The sequence below is a fragment of the Gracilinanus agilis genome, chromosome 3 (genome assembly GCF_016433145.1).
Source record: "Gracilinanus agilis isolate LMUSP501 chromosome 3, AgileGrace, whole genome shotgun sequence".
NCBI lineage: Eukaryota > Metazoa > Chordata > Mammalia > Didelphimorphia > Didelphidae > Gracilinanus > Gracilinanus agilis.
The window spans coordinates 74,464,774-74,487,154 of NC_058132.1; the positions used below are offsets into that span (position 1 = coordinate 74,464,774).

Sequence of the window (22,381 nt, forward strand, 5' to 3'; positions counted from 1 at the left end):
CAGTCCTCTTCCACCCCCTCCCGGCCCCGGCCCCGGCGGGACAGCCACCGAACCTTTGGCTTCCTCTGCCAGCTCCTTACTGAGCCCGTCCAAGCTTAGAGCGCAGGAACCGCGGAGTCTGGCCCCCGAGGGGGGTGCCGGACGGAGCAGTTGGAGACCCTCGCCGTCCCGGCCCAGCCTGACCCCTACCCTGTGTCTCCCTCTTTCCAGCGGGGGCGCCCTCCCCTCCCGTCCCCGAAGCTGAAGCTAGAGCCCGAGCCGGAGCCGTGAGCGCAGCGGAACGAGCAGCGCCAGCCCAGTGGGGGCCAGCTGGGGCCGCAGCCGCTGTCCGTGGTTCTGAAATGAAGGCGGCGGCGCGCCATCGGCCCTGAGTCCCAGAGCAGGCGGCGGGGAGGACGGAGGGAGGAGTCGCCATGCGGGCGGCCCGGCCGGCGGACGCCTCCCTGCTCTACATCCCCGCCACGCTTCTGCTCTGCCTCAGCTCCGCCAGTCTGTGCTTGGTAGAGGCGGGTAAGGGGCCCTCAGGGTCGGGACCGGGGGCGGGAGGGCTGCGGCAGCGAAAGGGTTAACTCCGGGGAGGATTCTACCCGAGAAAGAGCCAGGCTTTGCCCTTGGGGGCGAGGAGCCCGGGAATCAGAGAGTGAGAGCAAATGGGTAGGGGGTCCTCTCTGCAGACTGCCCCTCAGTCCCCCAACCTGGTCCCTTTCTCATTCTGCTGTTCTCCCACCCCCTAACTCTCCATTTTTCCATAACCTCACTTCCAGGTCTCTGCTCCCCAGGCCCCAGTCTTCCCCTTCCCAGTCTGTCCCTCAGTATACTTAACCGTTGCCCCTCACCTCTCTAACCCCTCACTCCCCAGGCCCTGTCACTCTCCTTCCCTACCTTTTATCCCGAACTCCAGATCTGTTGATGTTTCACCAAGTCTCTCAGTTCATAAATCTTCATCCCACATTCCCGTTGAGCCCCCCTTGTCTGGACCCTGTTGTCTTTTCCCAGGCTGCCCAAGGCCCTCCCCTAGCCCAAGAGGAAGCAGCTGAGGAGGTAGCAGAGAGCCCTGGACTAGTCCTGGACTGTTGACCCATTCCCCCCACCCCCCCAGACCTAGGGTATAAACTCAATCTACAATTCCTCCCTTCCCCCCCATTTGTAAAGTATTCAAACACACATACAGAACCCAGCACAACACAGAAACACGCCTTCAAGTGAATTCTTCAGTACTGAGATACTGGAACAGGGCAAAGGGGTTGAGGGGGTGTGTGTTAGGCAGAGATGCTTGAGGTGAGTTGGAAAGAAGAAATATTTCACCCAGGAAGATGTCACACACATGAAAGACTGTTCCCTTGCTTTGATGAATCTCTCCCTTCCGTCCCTTCTGTCTCTTTCTCTCTCTGCCTCTATCACTCCCTCTTTATTTCTTCTGATTTTGCTTGTTTTTCAGTCTTTCCAAATCTGTACCTGTCTCCCCAGCTCTTTGCCTCCATTTATCTATTCATATTTCTCAGTATTTGTTTTTCTGTTTCTGGTTCTTTGTCTTCACATTTCTTAGTCTATCTTTTGATTTCTCCATCCCTGATGTCTACTTTCTTTCTATCTAGAAGGTGGTTGAGGCAAGGTGAGAACTCCCCAGCCTTGAATTCCTCTAATCACTGTGCCACCAAACCACTCTCCCATTACCTTCACCCTCTGACACTTATCCCACAATAAATCATGAATTGTTAAAGAGTATTTCTGGGAGAGAAAGGGAGAACAAAAGAGTATAGGTGCTATATCTCCTCTCCTTTATTCATCCCTCACCAATCTCCAATCCCTATATTTACCTTCTCCCTCATCTTTACATTCCATTCTTTCCCTCTCTTAACTTTTACCTCTCCCTTCTCTCCCCCCTTTTCTTAATCTTCCCTGAGTCTTTCTCCTTTATTCTTTATTTCCTGCCTCTCTCCTCTCAGGACCTTCTTGACCCCTCCCCAATACTTTCCTACTCTCTGTCTAGACTTTAATAAAAACCCATCCACTCCTTCACTTATTCTATGCCCTATTCAGGATCAAGTCTTATGGATATGCCCCAATCAGGGAGCTGCCAATATCCAGTCCCTCGGCTTTATTCCTGCTATTGCTCCCCATGTCTACCTTAGCTCCCGATATGTCAAATTTGGGAAGGAGGAATCTATTGATGGCAGGCCTAAAGGTTCTTCCAGTGTTTGTGTTCCCCTAGAATTGATAGGCTTTTCTCTCCCCATTCTTCTGGACCCCTACCCTGAGAACACCACTATGGGGTGGTGGGACTGTGCACCTGCCTCTTGCTAAAGATTATTGTTTCGGGGAAAGTTCTCCTCAGCCCTAATGTACACTTGGCCCCGCTCTTGCCCAGAAACATCTGCCTTATTGTCCATCCAGAAGTCACAGAGGGTGAAGGGTAGGGCTTGGTTCTGCTTGGGTCCTACCATCTTCCTACTCCATGGCTGGATCAAGGTCAGAGAACTTACCCTCCATCCAACCTTAAAGAAAAGACACCAGTTAGGAACTGGGTCCAAATCTATTTTTCCCCACTAGTAGACTCTGGTTCTCACCCCTGACTCAACCAGAGCAGGAAGCCAGGAAAGCACGGAACTCCTCCTTCTCCTCTTTTTGCTAGAGTTAGATCCAGGGTGGGGGATGGCCTTTCAGATGGGTTGAGGGGGTTGTGATTTTCATCATAACTAAACTGAGACCACCCTTACTGACAAAGTGTTTTACCTTCCCCAACCCAGGTCAATGGCCACCAGTATCTGTCAGCTGGGGACCCGGGTCTTCTCAGCCCTGAATCTATTGTTGACCAACTCACTTCCTCAGTTTCTTTCTCTGTATATGTACATTAGTCTTGGTCTACCATTGGGTGAGAAAGGAAAGGTGAAGATAGAGAACAAGTCAATAAACTCCCCAGAGAGAGGACCTGAAGGAAGTTAGGGAGAGTCAGATTTGCTCAGGAACTTGGCTTTCATTAGCCCTGATTTCAGACCTAATTCAGCTAGCCCCGGTCAAGCAGGGGAAGGGATCAGGGAGGGATAGGAGCTGGGAGTCTCAGTTTCTTCTTCTGCCCATACATACTCATTGGGCAACTTGGGCCTCAGAGTACATTCTGGGCTCAAGTGCTGCCTCCCCTCCACAGACAGCCCCTCTGCCCCAGTCAATGTCACTATCAAACAGCTGACGGCCAACTCAGCTATGGTGAGCTGGGATGTGCTGGACGACGAGGTGGTCATTGGGTTTGCAATTTCCCAGCAGGTAATATGGAACCTGGGGTAAGGTGGGGTGAGGGAGGGGTGAAGGAGGAAGGGGAAGTAGATGCATGGGGCTTCCTTCAGTCATGGAGACTGAGCCTGCAGGTGGTATATTGTGGGGAGGGAAGGACACCAGGGTAGGCATTGGGCAGTTACTGAAAGAAAGTAACTGGGTACATGTGTGTGTGCTGGGGGGACTATTGTGCTAGAGACAGGGGGTTGGAGATAAAGAAAATGCAATGGGATTGCATGCAGAGAGGCTGGATATAGTGAGATGGACAGAATCTGGGCAGGTGGGTGGCAGTGTAGGGCATCATGGGCAGGATCCAGAGCAGTGAGGAGCCAGAGTGGAGAGAGAGGCGAAAGGAAACAGTGTCGTCAAGTACAAGGAGTATGGCCTTTATTATTGCAGAAAAAGGATGTGCGAATGCTGCGATTTATCCAGGAGGTGAACACCTCTACCCGCTCTTGTGCCCTGTGGGACCTGGAGGAGGACACAGAATACATCATTCACGTGCAGGCCATCTCCATCCAGGGCCAGAGCCCTGCCAGCGAGCCTGTCACCTTCAAGACCCCTCGAGAGGCTGAAAAGTTGGCCTCCAAAAACAAAGGCAGGAGCTTGAGGGCCAGAATTAGGAAAAGAGAAACTGAGGGAGAGGGCTGGAGGAATCATTTGCTCAGCTCACAGCCTTTTGTTCTTCAGCCTTGAAATCTCTTAAGGGTCCTTCGGAAGGCCTTCTAATTAAAGGAGACCAAGGCTGGAGAAACTTGAGGGCAGGGCTCCAGTCCTGTTAGAATTTGGGGGAGGGAAAAGAGTAAGTATTTATATAGCACCTACTATGAGTGTTTTACAAACATCTCCTTTGATCCTCACAGCAACCCTGGGAGGTAGGTGCTGTTATCCCCACTTTATAGTTAAGGAAACTGAGGCTACAAGATATGTTGGCAAATTTCTAAGGTTAGATTTGAATTCATCTTCTTAACTCCAGGCCCAGGGCTCTGTCCGCTGCATTAGCAAATATCTCTAGGAAAACAGACTCTGGAGGCCAGTCATTTAGACTCTTGTGAAGAATATGAAGGCCACTGAGTTCCAAAGCTGAGTTATCTGGAGAGATTACTGACCTTAGATACAGGAAAGGGCTGAGTTTGAATTCAGATTCTGCCATTTCCTGTTTGACTTTGGACAAGCCATATCATCTCTCCTCTGAGTCTCATTTTCTCCCCATCTGTAAAACAGGGATACCCTTCTCCCCCGGGGCTTTAGGAAACAAACCTCTCAAGTTGTCTTTGTTGTCTTCCCTGGGACACAGCAGAGAGTGGGGCCTTTTGGCGGGGATTTGCCCTACAGACAGGAAGATGCATTGCCATGTGGGGTGGCAAGTGGGGCTCAGTGTCCCTTCCTCTCCCTTACAGATGAGGTGACCATGAAGGAGATGGGAATGAAGAGCCAGCAGCTCCGGACAGGCGAGGTGCTCATCATCGTGGTGGTCCTGTTCATGTGGGCTGGTGAGCCTCCTGGTCCCAGGGAGGGGACAAAAGGAACCTGGAAAGCTGGACTTTCCCTTTGGTTATATCAGTCCTTCAGGATCACTCTCCTGTCTTCCCTCTAAACTTCTCACTATAAGGCGCAACTACTTTGGGAAGGAAAGAGTTTCCCTTCCTTCCTCCCCTGGAACCCCTCTGATATTAGTGTGGTGGGGAGTGTGTTGTAGTGGAAAGAGCCCTGATCTGAGTCAGGAGACCAGAATTCAAACTCAGCTGTTACACTTACTAGTTAGATGACCTTAGGCAAGTCACTTGACTTTCTCTGCCTGTTTCTTCTGTAAAGATAAGGGCACTTGTATTACCCACCTCATGGAGTTACCGGTTCCATTCCATTCCACTCAATTCAGTGAGCATTTTATGTGGTAGGTGCTAGGGATAGGGGTCAAAAAAAGAGTCTCTAATCCAGCAAGTTTATATTCATAGAGTTATGCCAGAAGGCTGCTGCTCGGGAAGATCTCTAAGAGAAGGCCCCAGAAGGCTCCAGGGAATTCTTGCCAGGATGCCCCTGAGGGCACTGGGGCTCTGAGCCTTTGTCTAGTCTTTCCTCTGAAGCAAGGGCCATGGACCTTTGGCTGCTCCCACATTTGAGCTAGGAGATATGTATTTGTAGGAGTTTGGGCCCTTTTTTTTTTTTTTAAACTCTTACCTTCTGGCTTGGAGTCAATACTGTGTATTGGCTCCAAGCAGAAGAATGGCAAGGGTTAGGCAATGGGGGTCAAGTGACTTGTCCAGGGTCACACAGCTGGGAAGTGGCTGAGGCCAGATTTGAACCTAGGACCTCCCAACTCTAGGCCTGGCTCTCAATCCACTGAGCCACCCAGCTGTCCCCAAGTTTGGGCCCTTTTGCCTTGAACTTTCTCTCCCTTTTGGTCCATCTCCTCCCCTGACCCCCAAAATGAGACCATTATCTCCAGAAGCCATAGTGCAAGTGGCTCAGGACTCTGCTCAAGCAGATAATCTCCTAATGGAGGGAGAGGATAATGCTAGAGGGAAGAAGAGGAGCAGCAGCAATAAGAACACCATCCCTCCTCCACACTCACCCATACCTACTGTGCCTTGATGGTCCCATGGTAACCAGAGATCATTCTACCCCACCTGGGCTGATAGGAGAGGGCTAGGACCCTTACTCTGGCCTCCCACTGTTCTAACCTCATCCCTTGCCTCCCTAGGGGTCATTGCCCTCTTCTGTCGCCAGTATGACATCATTAAGGACAATGAGCCAAACAACAAGGAGAAAGCCAAGAGCGCATCGGAGAACAGCACCCCAGAACACCAGAGTGGGGGCCTCCTTCGAAGCAAGGTGAGGGTTCAGAAGTGAGGGCCTGGCTGTCAGTCCCAGCAGCCCTGAAGGTGGGATAAAGGATGGGCCCTAGCTGGTCCAGTTCACCTCCCTGGGAATGTCCCCAGGGTCAGCTTAGGGCCTGGCACTGCTACATCTGAACAGAGACCAGTTGGCTACAGCCCACGTCCCAGGGGAATCTCCAAATTAATTCTGGATCCTCTCCTTTCTTGGGGTGCCAAAGCCCAGTGCCATTAAATGAAGGGGGAGGAGGAGGAGGAGGAGGAGAGAAGAAGGAAGGAAGGAGAAGGGAACTCATAGTTGGATGAGGTGCCAATTTGGGAAAACAAGAGTACTGGGCACTGGTCCCAATTTTGCCTCTGCCTGACTTCATGACCTTGGGCAAGTCACTGACCATCTTTGGGCTTTTATTCCCTCTTTTATAAAACAGATATGAAAGCCTCTTACCAACTCAAAGGGCTTTGAGCACCTGGGAAGAACAGAACTAGAGGATTGTTGTTCTGACGATGGTCATTCAGCTCCTGGTCCTCTCCATCTCCTCCTCTACACTATCAGCTTTCACACCTCCCTACCCCCAGTTTTCCAGTGTGCTTTCCCTGAGGAGCAGCACCCACACACATGCACACACACACTCTTCATACCTCCCAACCAGCTCTAGAAACCACTCTTGGTGGATGCAGCTGTCATGGGTATGCTGGGAGGAAGGGGTCCCTGTGCTGCAGACATCAAGGATCGTAGGGAGGGGAGATGTTCGTGCTGTCCCCGGCTACCCAAGGAGTTGGATGAGGCTACAGGCCAAAAAAGAAGCAGAGAAACAGTCAGGAGACTCCAGCGTGTTCACTCTCTGGAAGGCCTGGCTGGTTCCCAGCTTTCCAGCCTCTGAGGCCAAGGCTTCAGCAGGGGCAGCCTGTTCCCACCACCCCGCAAAGGTACTCCACCTCTGATCTCTCACCAGCTCCAAGCCTACTGACTAGGCCTTGACAATTCCCCCCATTTCTTCTCCCCACCTCCCAAATCTAAGTTGTTTGTGAATATCAGTGAAGTGTGGCTGGTTCTCTGCAGGAAACAACCAACATTTCTTTCCCATTTTCTTTTCCTTCTACCTCCCTGTACATCACCCTTCAAAGCCCTGGGAGCAGAGAGAGGGAGGGCTGTTCCATGGTTTGGGAAAGCACTCAACTGGCTTCATGTTTCATTCCTGCCTTCTACCTCCTCGTCCCATACTGGGAAAGACAACAACTGAACTTTAAAAAAAAATTCCCAAATCTTGATAAAAAAAAAAAAAAGCCCCAAACCCAGCCTGATCACCAGCTCTTAGCATCTCCTATATTGAACCACAGCACCTCTAGCACAGCACCCATAAAAGCCAGTCTTGTTTTTGCCTTCTCCTCTCTCTCAGACCACTTTCCCCTTTTGGAAAATGCACAATGTTTTCAGTCTTTCTGCATCCATGCCCAGTAGACTGAAAGCACCTATAACCCCGCCAAGCCATGTTTTTCAAATAACTTGACAGGGAAGGAGTAGGGTTTACAAGAAGCTGGCAGTGATACGGCTGCCCCCCTGCTTCTTCTCATCCAGCCATTAGCAACTCTGGTTGGTTTGGGTGTGATACACAGCTTCCGAGATGGAGATGGTGTGTATGACACCCTTAGGCTCCGTCCCAATGAGTCTGGGGATCCCCATCCTGGGATCTGACCCATCTCTCATCACTAGTTCTCCTTTCTGTCTTCCTGTGCCCTGCATCACCTTGCCTCCTCGTATCTAGTGTGTGATGATGAGAATGAGGTCAGAATCATTTCCAGAAGACCTTCAGCAGTGAAGGGGAAAGGGACTAAGGGGAACCTGACCCTATCTCTGATAGAGTTTGATCAATGACGGTTCTAACAAGTGTTACCATTAGCTGTTCAATATCTTCCATTCGGGTGGTTATGGGAGATTGCTGGCGTTGTGCTGATCCTGCTGGAAGAGGGTTGGCAGAACTGATCAATTCACCAGCTGCTTGAGCACCAAGATAGGTAGGGTAGGGCAGGTCTCTCCTCTGGGTGTTTCTTCAGACCATCATCTCATCCAGGACTCAGACCCTGTATGCTGCTCTGGGTTCTTAGAGGAGTTGGACTAGGAAAGAAGAAATTGCTTTTTTCTAGTAATAGTGATGCTTTAGAAAAGACTGGCAAGAGAGACAGAAGGATTGGAAGGTGGTGTGAAGAGCTTGTTCTTCCCAACGCATGAGGGGCCATGACACAAAGATATACTGGTCCCCATGCTTTCTACCAGAGAAAGAATATGGGATCCAGAGATCCAGGAAAGAACACCAGCACCAAGGCCAGAGCACCTATAACTACTGCACACAGTGACAGTTCCATGCTGCCACCCTACCCCTACCCCTAGGCTCCCACTAGATAAGGTCAGCCACCTCCTCATTTTCCCATTCACTTTCAAATGGGTGGCCAGGGGAGGTGGGAATGGAGTAAAAGGCTGAGCCCTGCAACATCAAGGGCTTCCCCGCCACTCCAAGAGGAGCCTCTCCATCACCTCATGACTTCCATCCTTGCTGAATGGGGCTTCCAGCCAAGGCTCCTTAGGGAAGAGGTCTTTACCTCCAGTACTGTTAGAGCAATAACCAATTTTTAATGTAAAATAAAAAGGGAAATGAAAAGGCAGATTGTTGTCATCTGGTCAATGCCCTGGTGCCGCCCTTGACTGTCAGTGGCTGGTGGTAAGCCACAGTATGTCAAGGAGGTTGTGGGGGAGCTGCTGGGAGTGAAACTGGGAAGGAATGGGTTTCCTCTCTCCCTCTTGGCCTGCAGCTTCTTGAGAGACAGATGCCTGCTAGCCTAGCCCGTGTTGGAAGTGAAATTTTGAACAGATGGGGGTGCCACGCAGGAAGAGAAAAGAGCTGCTCTGTTATCATCTTCTGGAGGCTCCCCCCACCCCCACCCAATTCCAAGCCCAGTATCCTGGCTGCAAAAACATCCAGCTTAGAGCTGCCGGATGATGTGCTTCTGGTGCCTTTAGATAAAACATCGGAGCTGAATGTGGAAATGCAAAGTGCTTCCTTTTTTTGGATGTAGGTCAATACTTCCCTGGCCTGGGTGAAAGCAATCCTCCCAGCTCTCCTGGGCAGCTGCTTTCTCTGGTTCAGACTTCCCAGTGGGTGTTCTAGGCTATAAAAAGAACATTGTGATGTCCCCTGACAGAAGGTTGAAAGGTTGGATAATAACTCTTATTAGGTGAGGAAAATCCTGGGGTTCTCATGGCCCTCCCTAAAATATAGCCAGGATAGAACTGAAAAACCACATCGGTCTGTCCTGTGGGATCGCCCCTTCTGGGAGATACTGAGGTAAGAGAAGAGGACAGGATCTTTCTTGAGATGGCTCAAGGTGTGGAAGGGGCAGTCCATTGGGAAGCTGAACGGGAGCAGGGAATGGTGCTTTCAAAAGCCTTCAGAAGACCACCCAGGACTGCCGGGAAGAAAAGTAAAGAAGAGCAACAGCTCAAACTTAGTTGTCTCTAATAGCACAGGTGAGTCATAGGGCTGGTTCTTGGGAACTGTTGTCTCCATTCTGCTCAACAAATCTTAAAAAAACATTCTTTAGAGATGATGAGAATTAAGAATAGCTAAGTCACATTTGACTCTTTGTGACCCTGTGTGGGGTTTTTCTTGGCAGAGATACTGGAGTGGTTGGCCATTTCCTTCTTGAGCTCATTTTACAGATGAGGAAACTGAGGCAAACAGGGTGAAGTGATTTGCCCAGGGTTACTCAACAGTAGTGTTTGAGGCCAGATTTGAACTCAGAAAGAGGAGTCTTCCTGACTTGGTGCTCTATGCACTTTGGTGCCACTTAGCTTCCCATCCCTCATGCTTGTATAGTAATTGAAGGTTTGCAAAGTGCATTACATGTATTATCTTATTTGAGATGTTGTATTCCCAGATAAATATTGTCTTCACAATAAAATGTAGGTAGCTTGGGGGTGGAGATTCTCTTTCACTTCATCTCTGTATCCCCCAGTCCCTGGTACTTAGGTATTTATTTCATGCTTGTTGGATTGGATTGGACTGGATTAGACTGGCATAAGCTTCACAACAACCCAATCAGTGCAGTAAGGATTTCGGGAATTATCAACTCCATTTTATAGATGAAGAAACTGAAGCAAAGAGATTGAGTGACTTATCTTAGACCTCAGAGCTATTGTCAGAAGCAAGATCTGAGCCCTCTGCCTCACTCTAAACCTAGCACTCTAGTCTTTATGCAAAGTCCGACATGTGAGTGCAAAGAAATCAAACACATGAATCCAGGGTCTAAGAGGCAGAGCTAGACAACAGTTTGTTTGGGAAAAGATCTGGGGGGTGGGAGGGAGAAGAAAAGAAAAAGATCTGGAGTTCCTATTGGACTGCAAGCTCAATGAGACAACAGTATAATTTTTTGGCAACCAAAAAAGAAAAATATAAAAAAGAAAAGAATAAAGCGTGTTGTGATCTCGGGAAGTATGATTCATTAATTTTTGCAACAAATGTGTTGATAACTTGTTTTTACATCATCTTTATTTTCCTTCCTGACTACTTCTTTCCCTCCCTCATCCCTTATCTAATAAGTCATCCCTTCAATAAACATTTATTAAGCCTCTAAAATTTTTTTGAGGCTACAAAGATGAGCATTCCCTACTTTGAAGGAGTCCATATTCTACAAAGAGTAAATAGAACAAAATATGAAAAACATGACAACATTACTAAGGGTTCAGGGAAGGTTTCATAGAGGAAATGGTACCCAAGACTAGTCCTCAATGGAAAGGCTCTCCAGAGAACAATGTAAGTCACGTCCAGAACAAGGAAAGCCAATAGTCCCATTCTCTTCTACCCTGGCCAGAATACATCTATTCTGCTGTGTTGAGTTCTAGGACTGCCTTTTAGGAAGGGTAATGATAAAGTGGAACAGGACCAGAGGAGGACAAATGGAATAAAGAGGGAACTAGAAACCAGAATCACAGAATCTGAGAACTGGAAAAGATCTCAATAGCCATTAGTCAAACCTAAAGAACCTCCACGATGACATACTCAACAAGTGATTGTCCAGTCTCTACTTTCCATACCCTAGACACAACTAAGCAGATGAGTCTTTGGGCTTGCTATCTGCCTATCAATTATATGTTTGTGTATAAAGGAAGCATTTTATCTCAGAAAAGAATGGGGATAATTATTCAATGATATGGTCATCCATAAAACCAGGTTATAATTCCACTATTTAGTGAGGTTAAATCAGAAACGGTTTTCTGTTCTGTGTTCAAAGAATATTTAAGCAATTACTTATCTTATTATTATCTCATTAGAGAAGAATGATTTATAGTCTATCTTGTGATACCTCAAGATTCATTATTTAATACGAGTATAATATCTTAATAATATATTTAATATACAAGCCATCTAAGAAGGAGGAATCCATTGCCTCTCAAGGCAACCTGAGTCAATTCTTCTCCAATCTAAACATTCCCACTGCCTGTAGTCCAAACTCACAAGGTATGGACTCATGACCCTTTAGCATCCTAGCCACCCTTCTCTGACTACCCTCCCCCTCAGCAATGTCCTTTAGACTATGCGGCCCAGAACCGAACGCAGCATGCCAAGCGTAATCTGATGATTTGTGGGATGAAGGGATAAGGAGGACAGGTTCAACCCTAATAATAATAATGATAAATAATTATCATAATAGCCTATATTTATTTAGCACTTACTATATGCCAGGCACCATACCAAGCACTTTACAATTACTATCTGATTTAGTCCTTGCAACAACCCTGAGAAGTAGCTGCTGTTATCTCTACTTTACAGTTGAGGAAATGGAGGCAGACAACAGTTAAGGGACTTGCCCAAGTTCATCCAGCTAGTAAGTTTCTGAAGCTTTGTCCACTACGCCACCCAGGTGCCCTAAGGAGGAAGCAAGAGTTATTCTAGAGGTTAGAAAACAGAAGCATGTAGGTAGTGTAGTGTTTAGAGTTCTGGGCTTCCTGTCAGGAAGAATCAGTTCAAATCTGGCCTCAGACACTTACTAGCTGTGTGACTCTGGGAAAGTCTCTTAACCCTGTTTGCCTCAGTTTTCTCATCTGTCAAATGTACTGGAGAAGGAAATGGCAAGCCATTCCAGTATCTTTGTCAAGAAAACTTCACTTGGGGTCATGAAGAATTGGACACAATTAAAGGCATCTGAACAATCTGCTGCCCCCTTTTTATTCCTCGTGTCTAGTATGAGATGATCAGGCTGAGGTCTGAAGTTTATTCAGAAAACTAAAGAGAGAAGGAACAAAATCCAGCCCCTTTCAGAGTTCCATCACTGTTGGAGCTAACAAATGACACTATGTCTGTTGAGGTCTGACAACTGGATGGTGACATGAGATTAGCAGCCCTGAGCTAACCCTGCTTTGGAAGGCGGCTGGCAGAACTGATCTGTTTGCCAGCTGTTCAAGCACTAAGGAGGGGTAGGACAGTCCAACCCCACTTTAAATTTGGGTTACTGTAAGGCTCCACTAGATTCAGATTCTTGGAACCTTAGGGCTCAGTCCACTAAATTCACCCCTTCCAAGCTTGGAGAACATTTTTTTTTCTCAAAAAAAAAAAAATTCATTGATACAATTTATTTGGACATATCAGCCACTTCCTGATAAAAAAATACTGCTCCCCCAGCCATCCCCATTCAAGTAGGATCATTTTGTCTGTTCTCATTTTCCCCAAACAAGAACTTCTCTGATGCTTTCTCATCATAGAGGTGACACTGGGCTCTCAAAGGCTTTACTAGGTGACTCTGAGCTCTGAGTACCTATGAAAAGGCAATGCAGTACAGTATAGTAGAAAGAGCCATAAAGTGGAGGTCAGGAAATCTAGGTTCTAAGCTGGGCAGTGACATTTACCAGCTGGATTCCCCAGAACAAGTCACAACCTCTCTAAGCTTCAGTCAAGCCTGTGTCCAAGATAGCTTTGTTTTTGTTCTGGTATCCCCATCATTTATCGCAGCACCAGGCAAATAACAGGAACTTAAAAGCTTAGTGAATTAAACTGAACTGTGTCCTTGGGCAAGTCGCTTAACCTCTTCAGAGTCTCATCTTCTAAAATGGGGATGACAAGGCTTACATTACTCACCTCAAAATGGAGCTCTGTGAGGTAAGTACTGTGTCAACCCTAATATGTTATAGGAATGTGAGTTGGGTTATTACTGAGTTTGCCGCCTGGAAAAGCTTCAAGAATAGACCTGATCTTTGTATCTTTTGTCTGAGGACCACCCTGGACAAGTTCAGAGAGATTTAGCAATAGGAGGGTGCTAAAATTTCCCAGGGTTAAATTTAATGGGGAGGCTTAGGAGGAGCAGCAACGCCGGAGACTCACTAAAGTGGGAATTCTTGGCCTTTTCTGGGTCATAGATCCCTCTGACAGTCTGGTGAAGTCTAAATGCCTTATCAGAATTTTTTTCTATTAATTTTCAATTCCAAATTCTCCTCCTCTCCCCCATCCATGGAAAAATACTATACCCATTATATATATGAAAGCATGCCAAACATTTCCACTTTAGCCATGGGAGATAGGCAGGAAAAGGGGGAAAATGGCTTCAATTTGTGCTCTGAGTCCCATCAATTCTCTATCTGGCAGTAGATATCATTTGATATCGTGAGTCCTTTGGAATCATTGTTGACCAGCATTCCTAAGTTTTTCACAGTTGGTTTATCTTTACAACATTGCTGGTACTATGGTCTCCTGCTTCTGCTTCTGCTAACTTCACTTTGTATCAGTTCATATAAGAACTTTCAGGTTTTCTGAAACCATCCTGCTCATCATTTCTTATAGCACAATAGTATTCCATCACATTCGTATACTATAACTGGTTCAGCCATTCCCCAGTCGACGGGCATCCCTCTAAGAATGTTAGCTTCCGTCCAATGTCCACATTGCACAAAATACATAGGATTACTAACAAAATCAAGTGTTAATTAAGATAAAGATGCAAAGTTGTTTTTTTTTTCCTTTTCAAGTTCATTTCTCTAAAATCATATCTATCGATCCCTTGGTGGACCCCAGGTTAAGAAAATCCATTCTACGTTGGCCTGATTTCCACTCTTGGGGGGAATTGGGGTACATTTTGTGCCTAGCTGACAAGATATCTAAATCACATAAGAACACTTGTTCTAAACGTATGGAAAATTCATGATCTATGTCGAGTGGAAAGAAGGGCAATGTGCATAAAGATGAAGTTACAGATTCTTGAATTATGGAGACTTAAGCAAAGGAAATACCCTTCAGCAGGTGCCAGAGGGAAAAAATTGAAGAGTTAGATCCTCCTGGAATCAAGTTCCAATTGTCACTTGAGGGTGGGTGGGGAAAAAGTAGGCAATGAAATGATAAGCCAGCAGTTTGTTAAGAAATTCCACTGGTGACCAGCTGATATCTCCTGTGACAAGAGGAAATCTCTCTCCTAACAGGTGCTCTGGCCTACAAAGGCAGTAGGCTTGTTCTAAAGCTGGCTTAGTAATCATTCCCCTTTTGTCTCAAAAGTGGGAAAAAAAATTGCCCCCCTGCTAGGATTGGGGGGGCGGCTCTTCCTTGGATGAAGATGCTGTGCTGGGTAATTACGCCCCCGTTATGAAGGATTAGTTCATTCTTCTGGGAGAGGGTAACCCCCCCACCCCCAACCCCACCTCCATTGCTACTGACATGGAGATTCCCTATTCTTGCACAAAGCTCTTAGCATCAGAGAGAGGGGCAGTGAAGGGCAGGATCTCTCCAAGACCCCAAAAGTTAGACTGACTTCCATGCTATGGTGGATCAGGAGCTCATCAAGGTAGATATGCGGGTCACACAATCTATTCCCCATCTCCTCCTTCTCTTCTTTGGTGTAGCTCTGGCCCCAAGCATCTTTCTGAGTGTGCTGGGGTTCCGTGATATCAACACAGCACTTGGCACACATATCTGCCGTCTTTCACTGTGAATGGCCTTGGACCTTCTTTTCTAGTCCCACATATCTCTGATAATATCTCCTCTGAAGCAAGTCACTGTTGGCAGCATGCTCATACCAATGCTGATTCTTTCCATTACCCTTTAGGCCACCAAATGGTGCAGGAGAGAGAACATGGGGCTGGAGTCGGGAAGACTTGCGTTCCAATGGAGCCCCAGAAATTAACTAGCTGTATGATCCTGGGCTGAGTCATTTAACCCATTTACTTCAGTTTCTTCGACTACAAAATTAAGATATTGTGGGGGGCTTGAGGTGAACCCCCGGGGTTTGGGAAGGGTACCTTTTGCAAAGTTGCAAGACTCCCAGATCTGGCCTCAGACACTTCCTAGCTATGTGACCTTGAGCAAGTCACTTAACTCCCATTGCCTACCCTTACCACTCTTCTGCCTTGGGACCAATACACAGTATTGACTCCAAGATGGAAGGTAAGGGCTTATAAAAAAAAAAAGGATGCAAGACTCCGAAACTTAGCTTAAAAATAAAGAGAAATTTGTTAATTTAGAAGGTAATGTTCAATCTGGCCAGGAGGACAGCATAGGTGGAAGACTGCCCCCTAGGGGGAACAGTATAGATGGAAAGCTGTTCCCTGATGACATCAATTCTGGGGTCTTTATAGTCTATACAACAGTGAAGACGTGACTCTAGAGTGGTAAGCACAGAGGCATGGGCAGGGGGGGGAGGCCTGCCGGAAGACATAAGGGATGAACCTCATAGTTTAGAGGACAGAATGGATGTCTGAGATACAACTTGATATCAAGGTGGTGTATCTCTCTGTCCATCTAAAGGATGATCCAAGGAGAATAATCCTTTCAGGGTCTTATAGGAGTTATCAGATGTTTGGGGTTAGGAGTCACAAGAATGTAAGGGAGCAAAGGATTTCCCTTCTTACAGTTTGCCTGAAACACTTCTATAGTTTTGGGGGTACAATGCCCATGCCAAAGATAATAAAGTATCTATACTCCAGGGTTGTTGTGAGGATCAAATGAGATATTTGTAAAGAGCTTAACGCAGTGCCTGGTACAGCATAGCTACTATAGAAATGTTTGCTCCCCTCATTTTGATTCCCTGAGATCTTGGGGTCCTATGAAGGGCAGTCATACAGCATTACAAGGAAAAAAATCTAGTGTAAAAAGATGGGTTTTGGCCAATATGATAGGATTTAGAGCAGGAAAAGACTTTAGGGATGAGCTAGTCCAATGCCTTTACTTAGCCAGTAAAGGAATGGAAGCCCAGGAAGAGAGATGATATATCACCCAGGGAATAAATGGCAAAATGGCCAGTCAACTCTGGTCTTTTGACTCCAAAATCTCTTTCCTCCGTGTCTCATTACTCATCATCTCTCCCCCCCAAAAGAGGAGACTGCAATATATATAATCCTCATGATAACAAGAGCCCAGACACTGACTTCCCCCAAAGAGCAGAACACTTAGCAAATTCCCAGGAATGGTAAAATCCATACCCGTGGAAACATATGGTATGAGAGGAAAGGCTGCTCCCACTTGTTGCTATTTTATTTTCTCTGCGTGAAGCAGAGCTCTTAAATACCAGCTAAGGAATGACAGCTATTGTTGCTTTCTGAAACCCTTACCCCAGGGACACCTGGAAGGAGTCTGGGCACACAATACAATAGGCATTAGATAAGGAACACTGGGTCTCTCCTCCATCCACCCCCAGCCACTAGGGATAAGCTACCCAAGAGAAAGGGCTTCACACTAAGAAATCACTTAATAAATGGCTTTTGCATCAAAATTGCTCATCAAACTAGGCCCCAGGACAAAGAGAGAAAATGTACTTCCCTCCCAAAACAGCATTAGTAGAAGGCTAAGGATATGGAATATTGCATACACTACTGATACTGATTTATTCGTTTTGCTGAACTGCTTTTTTTCTCTTGCTTTTAAATCTTTGTTACAATGGCTAGATGGGTATGGGGAAGGATGAAAGGATTTACTTAGAAATTAATGTGTTATCAAAACTAAAAATATCAATAAAAATAAAATTTAAAAACAATCAAATGTTCCATAATCTCAAGGGTGCCCAGGATACCCTTAGTGTTGCCCACTTTAACCTGTTTCTCCATCTCTATTTCTATCAGCAACAGCACCAATCATCTTGTCTACCAGGTTCAAATATTTAGGGATTTCTTTTGATTCTCAGATTCTCCCCATCAGATCAGCTAGTAAGTCTTTATACTCTCACTCCTGAAACCTACTTGATCCTCATTACCACCCCCCTAGAAGACTTAAGTTTCCTAAAAAGTCCAGCACAGATGGCATTCTAACCTTTACACACAGATATTGCTATGTCACTAGGCTCAAAAATATTCAATGGTCCCCTACTCCCTTGCTAGTAAATTTTAGAATCCATCGACTCACATTCATCTTCATCCATAATCTGGCAGCAATCCACCTGCCATATTGATGCTAGCTTTATCTCATATTGTTTCTCTCCACACAAATTAGATTAAGCTGTTCCCTGCATTTTCCCCCCTTTCCTCTGCTGGCTACAGACTGTGTGTTTCTACCTCTTTGAGTTTTTGCAGTTTCATCAATGCCAATGCTCCCTTCACCAAGTTAAGCTGCAGTTCCTTTCCAGACTTGAGTTGCATGGCTGAAAAGTCTTCCAAGGTTGGCAACTATCTGGTGGTGAGCCTCAGACAAAAAGAATTCATCTCTGTCTCTTTACTTGAAGCTTTTCCAGCTTCAGTAAAGACCTACTAAGTTTTAGCTTCAGGGTCATCTTTCCGGAGCACCAAAAGACTCAGTATCGAGGAGTGTGCCAGAAAGATGCCAAGAGCCCCTCAGAGAAATAAGGGTCTCCATCAGGGTCCATCAAGTCAATGTAGAAGGCAGAGTCCTCCCTGACCCTACTTTATCTAAGTTTTATTTTAATAAAAAGAACCTTCAAATTTCAAAAGGTAGAGTTAAATGTGAGAACTCTAAAATTAGGGGGGACAAATCTAACGTGGGAAAGTGGGGAAGTGTGAGAATATTGTGGTTTATTCATACTGTGTCCTTCAACTCTTGAGACAGATTGAAGCAGCTTCTGCTATTTCACTGAGGGTATAAACTATTAACTCATTAAATGCTGGTTTATTATAGAGTAATAAGGGGAGTTCTATAAATGGATTTTATATCGATTTCATAAAACTTGAAGCTATCCTAAAATATATATATAAGATTATAATAATTCCAATAAAAGTGTTGATCAGAAGAGAGTCACACAGAGGGGTCTGATTGGGTATCTATCCATCCTGTGGCCTGATTTTCAGAAAATAGGGATCAAACATAGGGCTCTGCCTTCTGCATTGACTTGATGGACCTTGATGGAGACCCTTATTCTCTGAGGGGCTCTCAGCAGATAGAGATCTAGGACTAATGATGGGAGGTCCTGGATTCAAATCTTGCCTCAGACAATTCCTAACTGTTTGATCTTGGGCAAATCACTTACCCCAGCTTGCCTAGCCCTTACCATTCTTCTGCCTTGGAACAGGTACACAGTATCAACTCTAAGAGAAAAGGTTAAGGATTTAAAAAAAAATAAAGAAGCAATGCAGTGGGGCAGCTAGGTCACAGTGGATTGAGTACTAGATCTGGAGTCAGGAGAATCTGGGTTCAAATATGGCCTCAAATACTTCCTAGCTGTGACCTGGCAAGTCATTTAATCTCATTTGACTAGCTCTTACCCTTCTGTCTTAAAGAGTTATTAAAACAGAAAATAAGAGTGTTTTGTTGGGTATGTGTACGTGTGTGTATGTGTGTTTTTTAAGCAGTAGCAATGCATCAAGACACAGGCAACCTTGATGGTCCTGCTGCATGGCGAGTTCCCCCTTCATGACCCTACCACCACCCCATTTCAGGCAGGGACAAGGCTCTAATATGGACAGAAATCTGAACTTTCCTCCCATCTCAACTAACCACGGCAGCAGTAGCAGCAGTGGCAGGAACGTGATCCATCTTCCCTTGTCAAGTTCTTAATGTGTCCCATACCAAGGTTCACATCTTCATCAAATTTAAACATTTTTCCAACTACAGCAATGCCGTTCTCAACACTATAATTTACCCTCAAAAGAATCAGGAGCAGCCACTCCTACATCCATGGCAACATCACTCTAGATCTATGTACTAGAAGAAAGCTGCCACCCCCTCCTCAGCAACAACCCCACTAGCTGACTCCCCGTGCTGTGTGCTAGCATGGCAGGTCCTGTTTCCATAACTAGCCACACCATCCAATGCCTAAATAGAAGCTTCCAAAGTCATTTCAGTATTTTGGTCATAGAGTTCTTTGGAATTTATAATGGATGGAGAGCTGAAATTTGCATCAGGTTCTAAACTGAAAACTTAGTAAACACACTTTTTTTTTTTGCTTTGTCAAGACCAATAGTGAGAACTTCTTCATAGCGAAGATTAGTGATCTCTATGCCTTACTTTTCATTGGTGCAAGAGCTCCAGGATATAATCCCTCCATGTCCTCTTGTTATTGTCCAGAGGGGAGCAATGGATAGTTGACATTTCATCTGGAAAAATATCTAAGTTTTATTAGCATCTAGGTAGAGCAGAGAAGGTGAGGCAACTAGGTGGCTCAGTGGATAGAGTGCTGTACCTGGAGTCAGGAAGACCCAAGTTCAAATCCAAAGACACGTCCTACCTGTTTGAATTGTCACTTAATCTCTGTCTGCCTTAATCCACTGGTGAAGAAACTGGCAAACCATTCCAGCATCTTTGCCAAGAAAACCCCATGGATAGCACTGGCATGCTATCTATGGTCCAAGGGGTCACAAGGAGCCTAATATGACTGAACAGTAAGGTAGGGGACTGAATAAAGAGCTGGGCCTGGAGATAGGAAGATTCAAGCTCAAATGCTGACTGCAACCAAGTCGCTTAGCCTGTCTGCCTCAAATTTCCTTAACTGTAAAATAGAGATAACATCTGTTTTGTAGCACCTCTCTCCCAGGGATGTTGTGAAGAGTAAGCAAGTTATTTGTAAAGGGTGTAGCACAGTGCTTCAGATATAGGCAGCACTTATAAATGATTGTTCCCTTTCTCTTCCCTTAATGGATCACAGGTTCAATGGGTCAACATGATATAGCAGCTGTTAAAAACGAATGCAATCCTAGCCTGTACGGAGGCCTAGGGAAGTGGCAGTTTGAGCACACCTGGAATGTAACATTCATATAGAGAGGCCACATTTTAGGAACACTGGGAATATCTGAAGGTGAGGAGGCAACCAGGATAGTGAGGTTCAAAGGAAGTAGAGAAGTTTGGCCTGAAAAATTTGGGGGAAGTGTCTTCAAAATATATAAAGGGCCTTTCCATGGAAAAGGAACTGCTCTACTTGGCCCCAAAGGCCAGAAACAGGAGTAATGGGACATACTTGCACAAACAAATTTAGGCAGAATGTAAGCTAAGACTCCCTAATAAATTAGGAATAAATTAGATAGGACAATTACTGCTTCAGAAAGTAAGGAACTCCTCCTCTCTAGGAGTCTTCAAACAGAATCTGAATTTGGATAAAGTCTGAGGCAGGAGACTGAGTATTAGGTCACTATAAGCTCTTTTAGTTCAGTGATTCTATATACTGAGCCCTCCTTCTCTACCATTAATGAACACCCAATATGCTGGCGGCCTTCCTCTGAGACTCTGTATATACCATAAGTAGCTTAGGGAGCCTCTGTAATTCTTTATTCTCAAGACACCTACCTTTTCTGGTCATACATGTCCTAGATGATTTCTCATATACAAGTCATTCCCTACCTGTTATAGAAATAAAAGCCGCAAAAGGAAACTAATAAATCTTTCTGCTGAAGTAGTGTCATGTGATAATCAATGCTCTGTGACAAGGCAGAGGAGACCCAGGTGTGCTGTATTCTGAATAAATGAGGCAGTTAGAGCTGAGGGCATAGTATATAGCAGGATGGGCCTGGATTCAGAAAGTCCTGAGTTCAAATCCTACCTCAAACATTTATTAGCTATGACTCAAAGCAAGTAACTTAACTCTGCCTCAGTTTCCTCATCTGTAAAACAGAGATAATAAAAGCATCTACCTCCAGGGTGGCTATAAGGGTCAAATAAGATATTCATAAAGTGCTTTGCATTCCTTAAAGTACTAATATAAATGAAAATTTTCATCATTGTTATTAACGTCATAGACCATGAGACCCTGGTGAAGCCACAATCTGAGCTTTTTCCCACATAAGATAAAACTGGACTAGATCACTAGGTGTTCCAAAGCTCTAGTTTATGACTCTTTAACTTCACTCAAAAAATTCAACACCAGATGCACACAAATATCAAACTTTAAAAAGAATATGGATGTTTATATCAAACCATTTCATGTTCCACCACCAACTTCAGAGAACATGCCATGCTAAAGTTTTCCTTGGTATTATTGTTTTTGCTTCAGGAAATATCATGTTAATTGTTAGGGCCCCAGATCCAAGTTAGTTAAGTGCCAGAGCTCCAGAAAAACAAGATTATTTAAATAGAAAAGCCATGTGACAGTCACATTCTCTGGCTATCCCCTCATTCATCTGATCTCCCATTACGGCCAGCCTGCCATAAAAAAACCCCACAGCTAAGCTTGGAATGGGATGCTTTTAAACTTAAGCCAAGCACTGCCCCTCTTCACCTTTCCGGAGGCAGGGTGCATTCAGTTCAGAAAACAGACTCCTGAAACAGCTGCCAGTTCTGCTCTTTCAACTGCATTTATTTTAACTTCTTTCTGGTCCCCAAAGCAGCCATCTTCAATGTCTTACTCACTTAATAGTCTATTTCCAGAGCAAGCTTGGGAAGTAAATCAATGCACAAAATATACAGGGAAGGAACTTTTTATTTTGTCTTTGAATGTCTTACACACAGTAGATGCTTAATAAATGGATAGACAAGGGAAGACTCAAACTTCTTTTTCAACACGAATGTGAGTCTCCGTGGGCCAGGGAAGTACTGTATATGCTGTGGGGGACTTCTATCCAGTTCCCTTTGAAGGTAGACAGACATTGCAGGCCCTGAGCATATGTCTTGGTTAGTCACAAAGACATTAGTGGCCACTACTGACACTTGATAGGAAATCAAGATAAACAACACAATAGCTTGTATTTAAAGCTGAGAAGGGTAAAAACCTACTGACAACTCTCCTTTAATCTACATTTCTGGTCTGTTATATACAATTAAGGTTTCAAGGCAGTCCTTCCATAAGACAGCAGAGAAGTTGTAGGAATGCTTCAAAGCAGAAACCTCAAGTGGCAGCTACTATATAAAGAAAACAGGGAGAACTTCTTTAAGAAGGGAGAT

The 22,381-nt window shown here is 45.4% G+C and overlaps 1 protein-coding gene across 1 annotated transcript; it reads left to right on the top strand.

Moving 5' to 3' along the window:
* Positions 1-413: 413 nt before the first annotated feature.
* Positions 414-6,120, top strand: FNDC5 (fibronectin type III domain containing 5). Its single transcript, XM_044668769.1, has 5 exons — positions 414-510; positions 3,146-3,261; positions 3,670-3,868; positions 4,671-4,763; positions 5,972-6,120. Exons 1-5 carry the CDS (start codon positions 414-416, stop codon positions 6,118-6,120), a joined length of 654 nt encoding a protein of 217 aa, XP_044524704.1.
* Positions 6,121-22,381: the final 16,261 nt, after the last annotated feature.

Coding starts and splice junctions, on each gene's coding strand:
- FNDC5 (XM_044668769.1), top strand. CDS start 414: ATGCGGGCGGCCCGGCCGGCGGACGCCTCCCTGCTCTACATCCCCGCC. Junction 3,262..3,669: donor GGTTTGCAATTTCCCAGCAG/GTAATATGGAAC, acceptor TTATTATTGCAG/AAAAAGGATGTGCGAATGCT. Junction 3,869..4,670: donor GTTGGCCTCCAAAAACAAAG/GCAGGAGCTTGA, acceptor TCTCCCTTACAG/ATGAGGTGACCATGAAGGAG.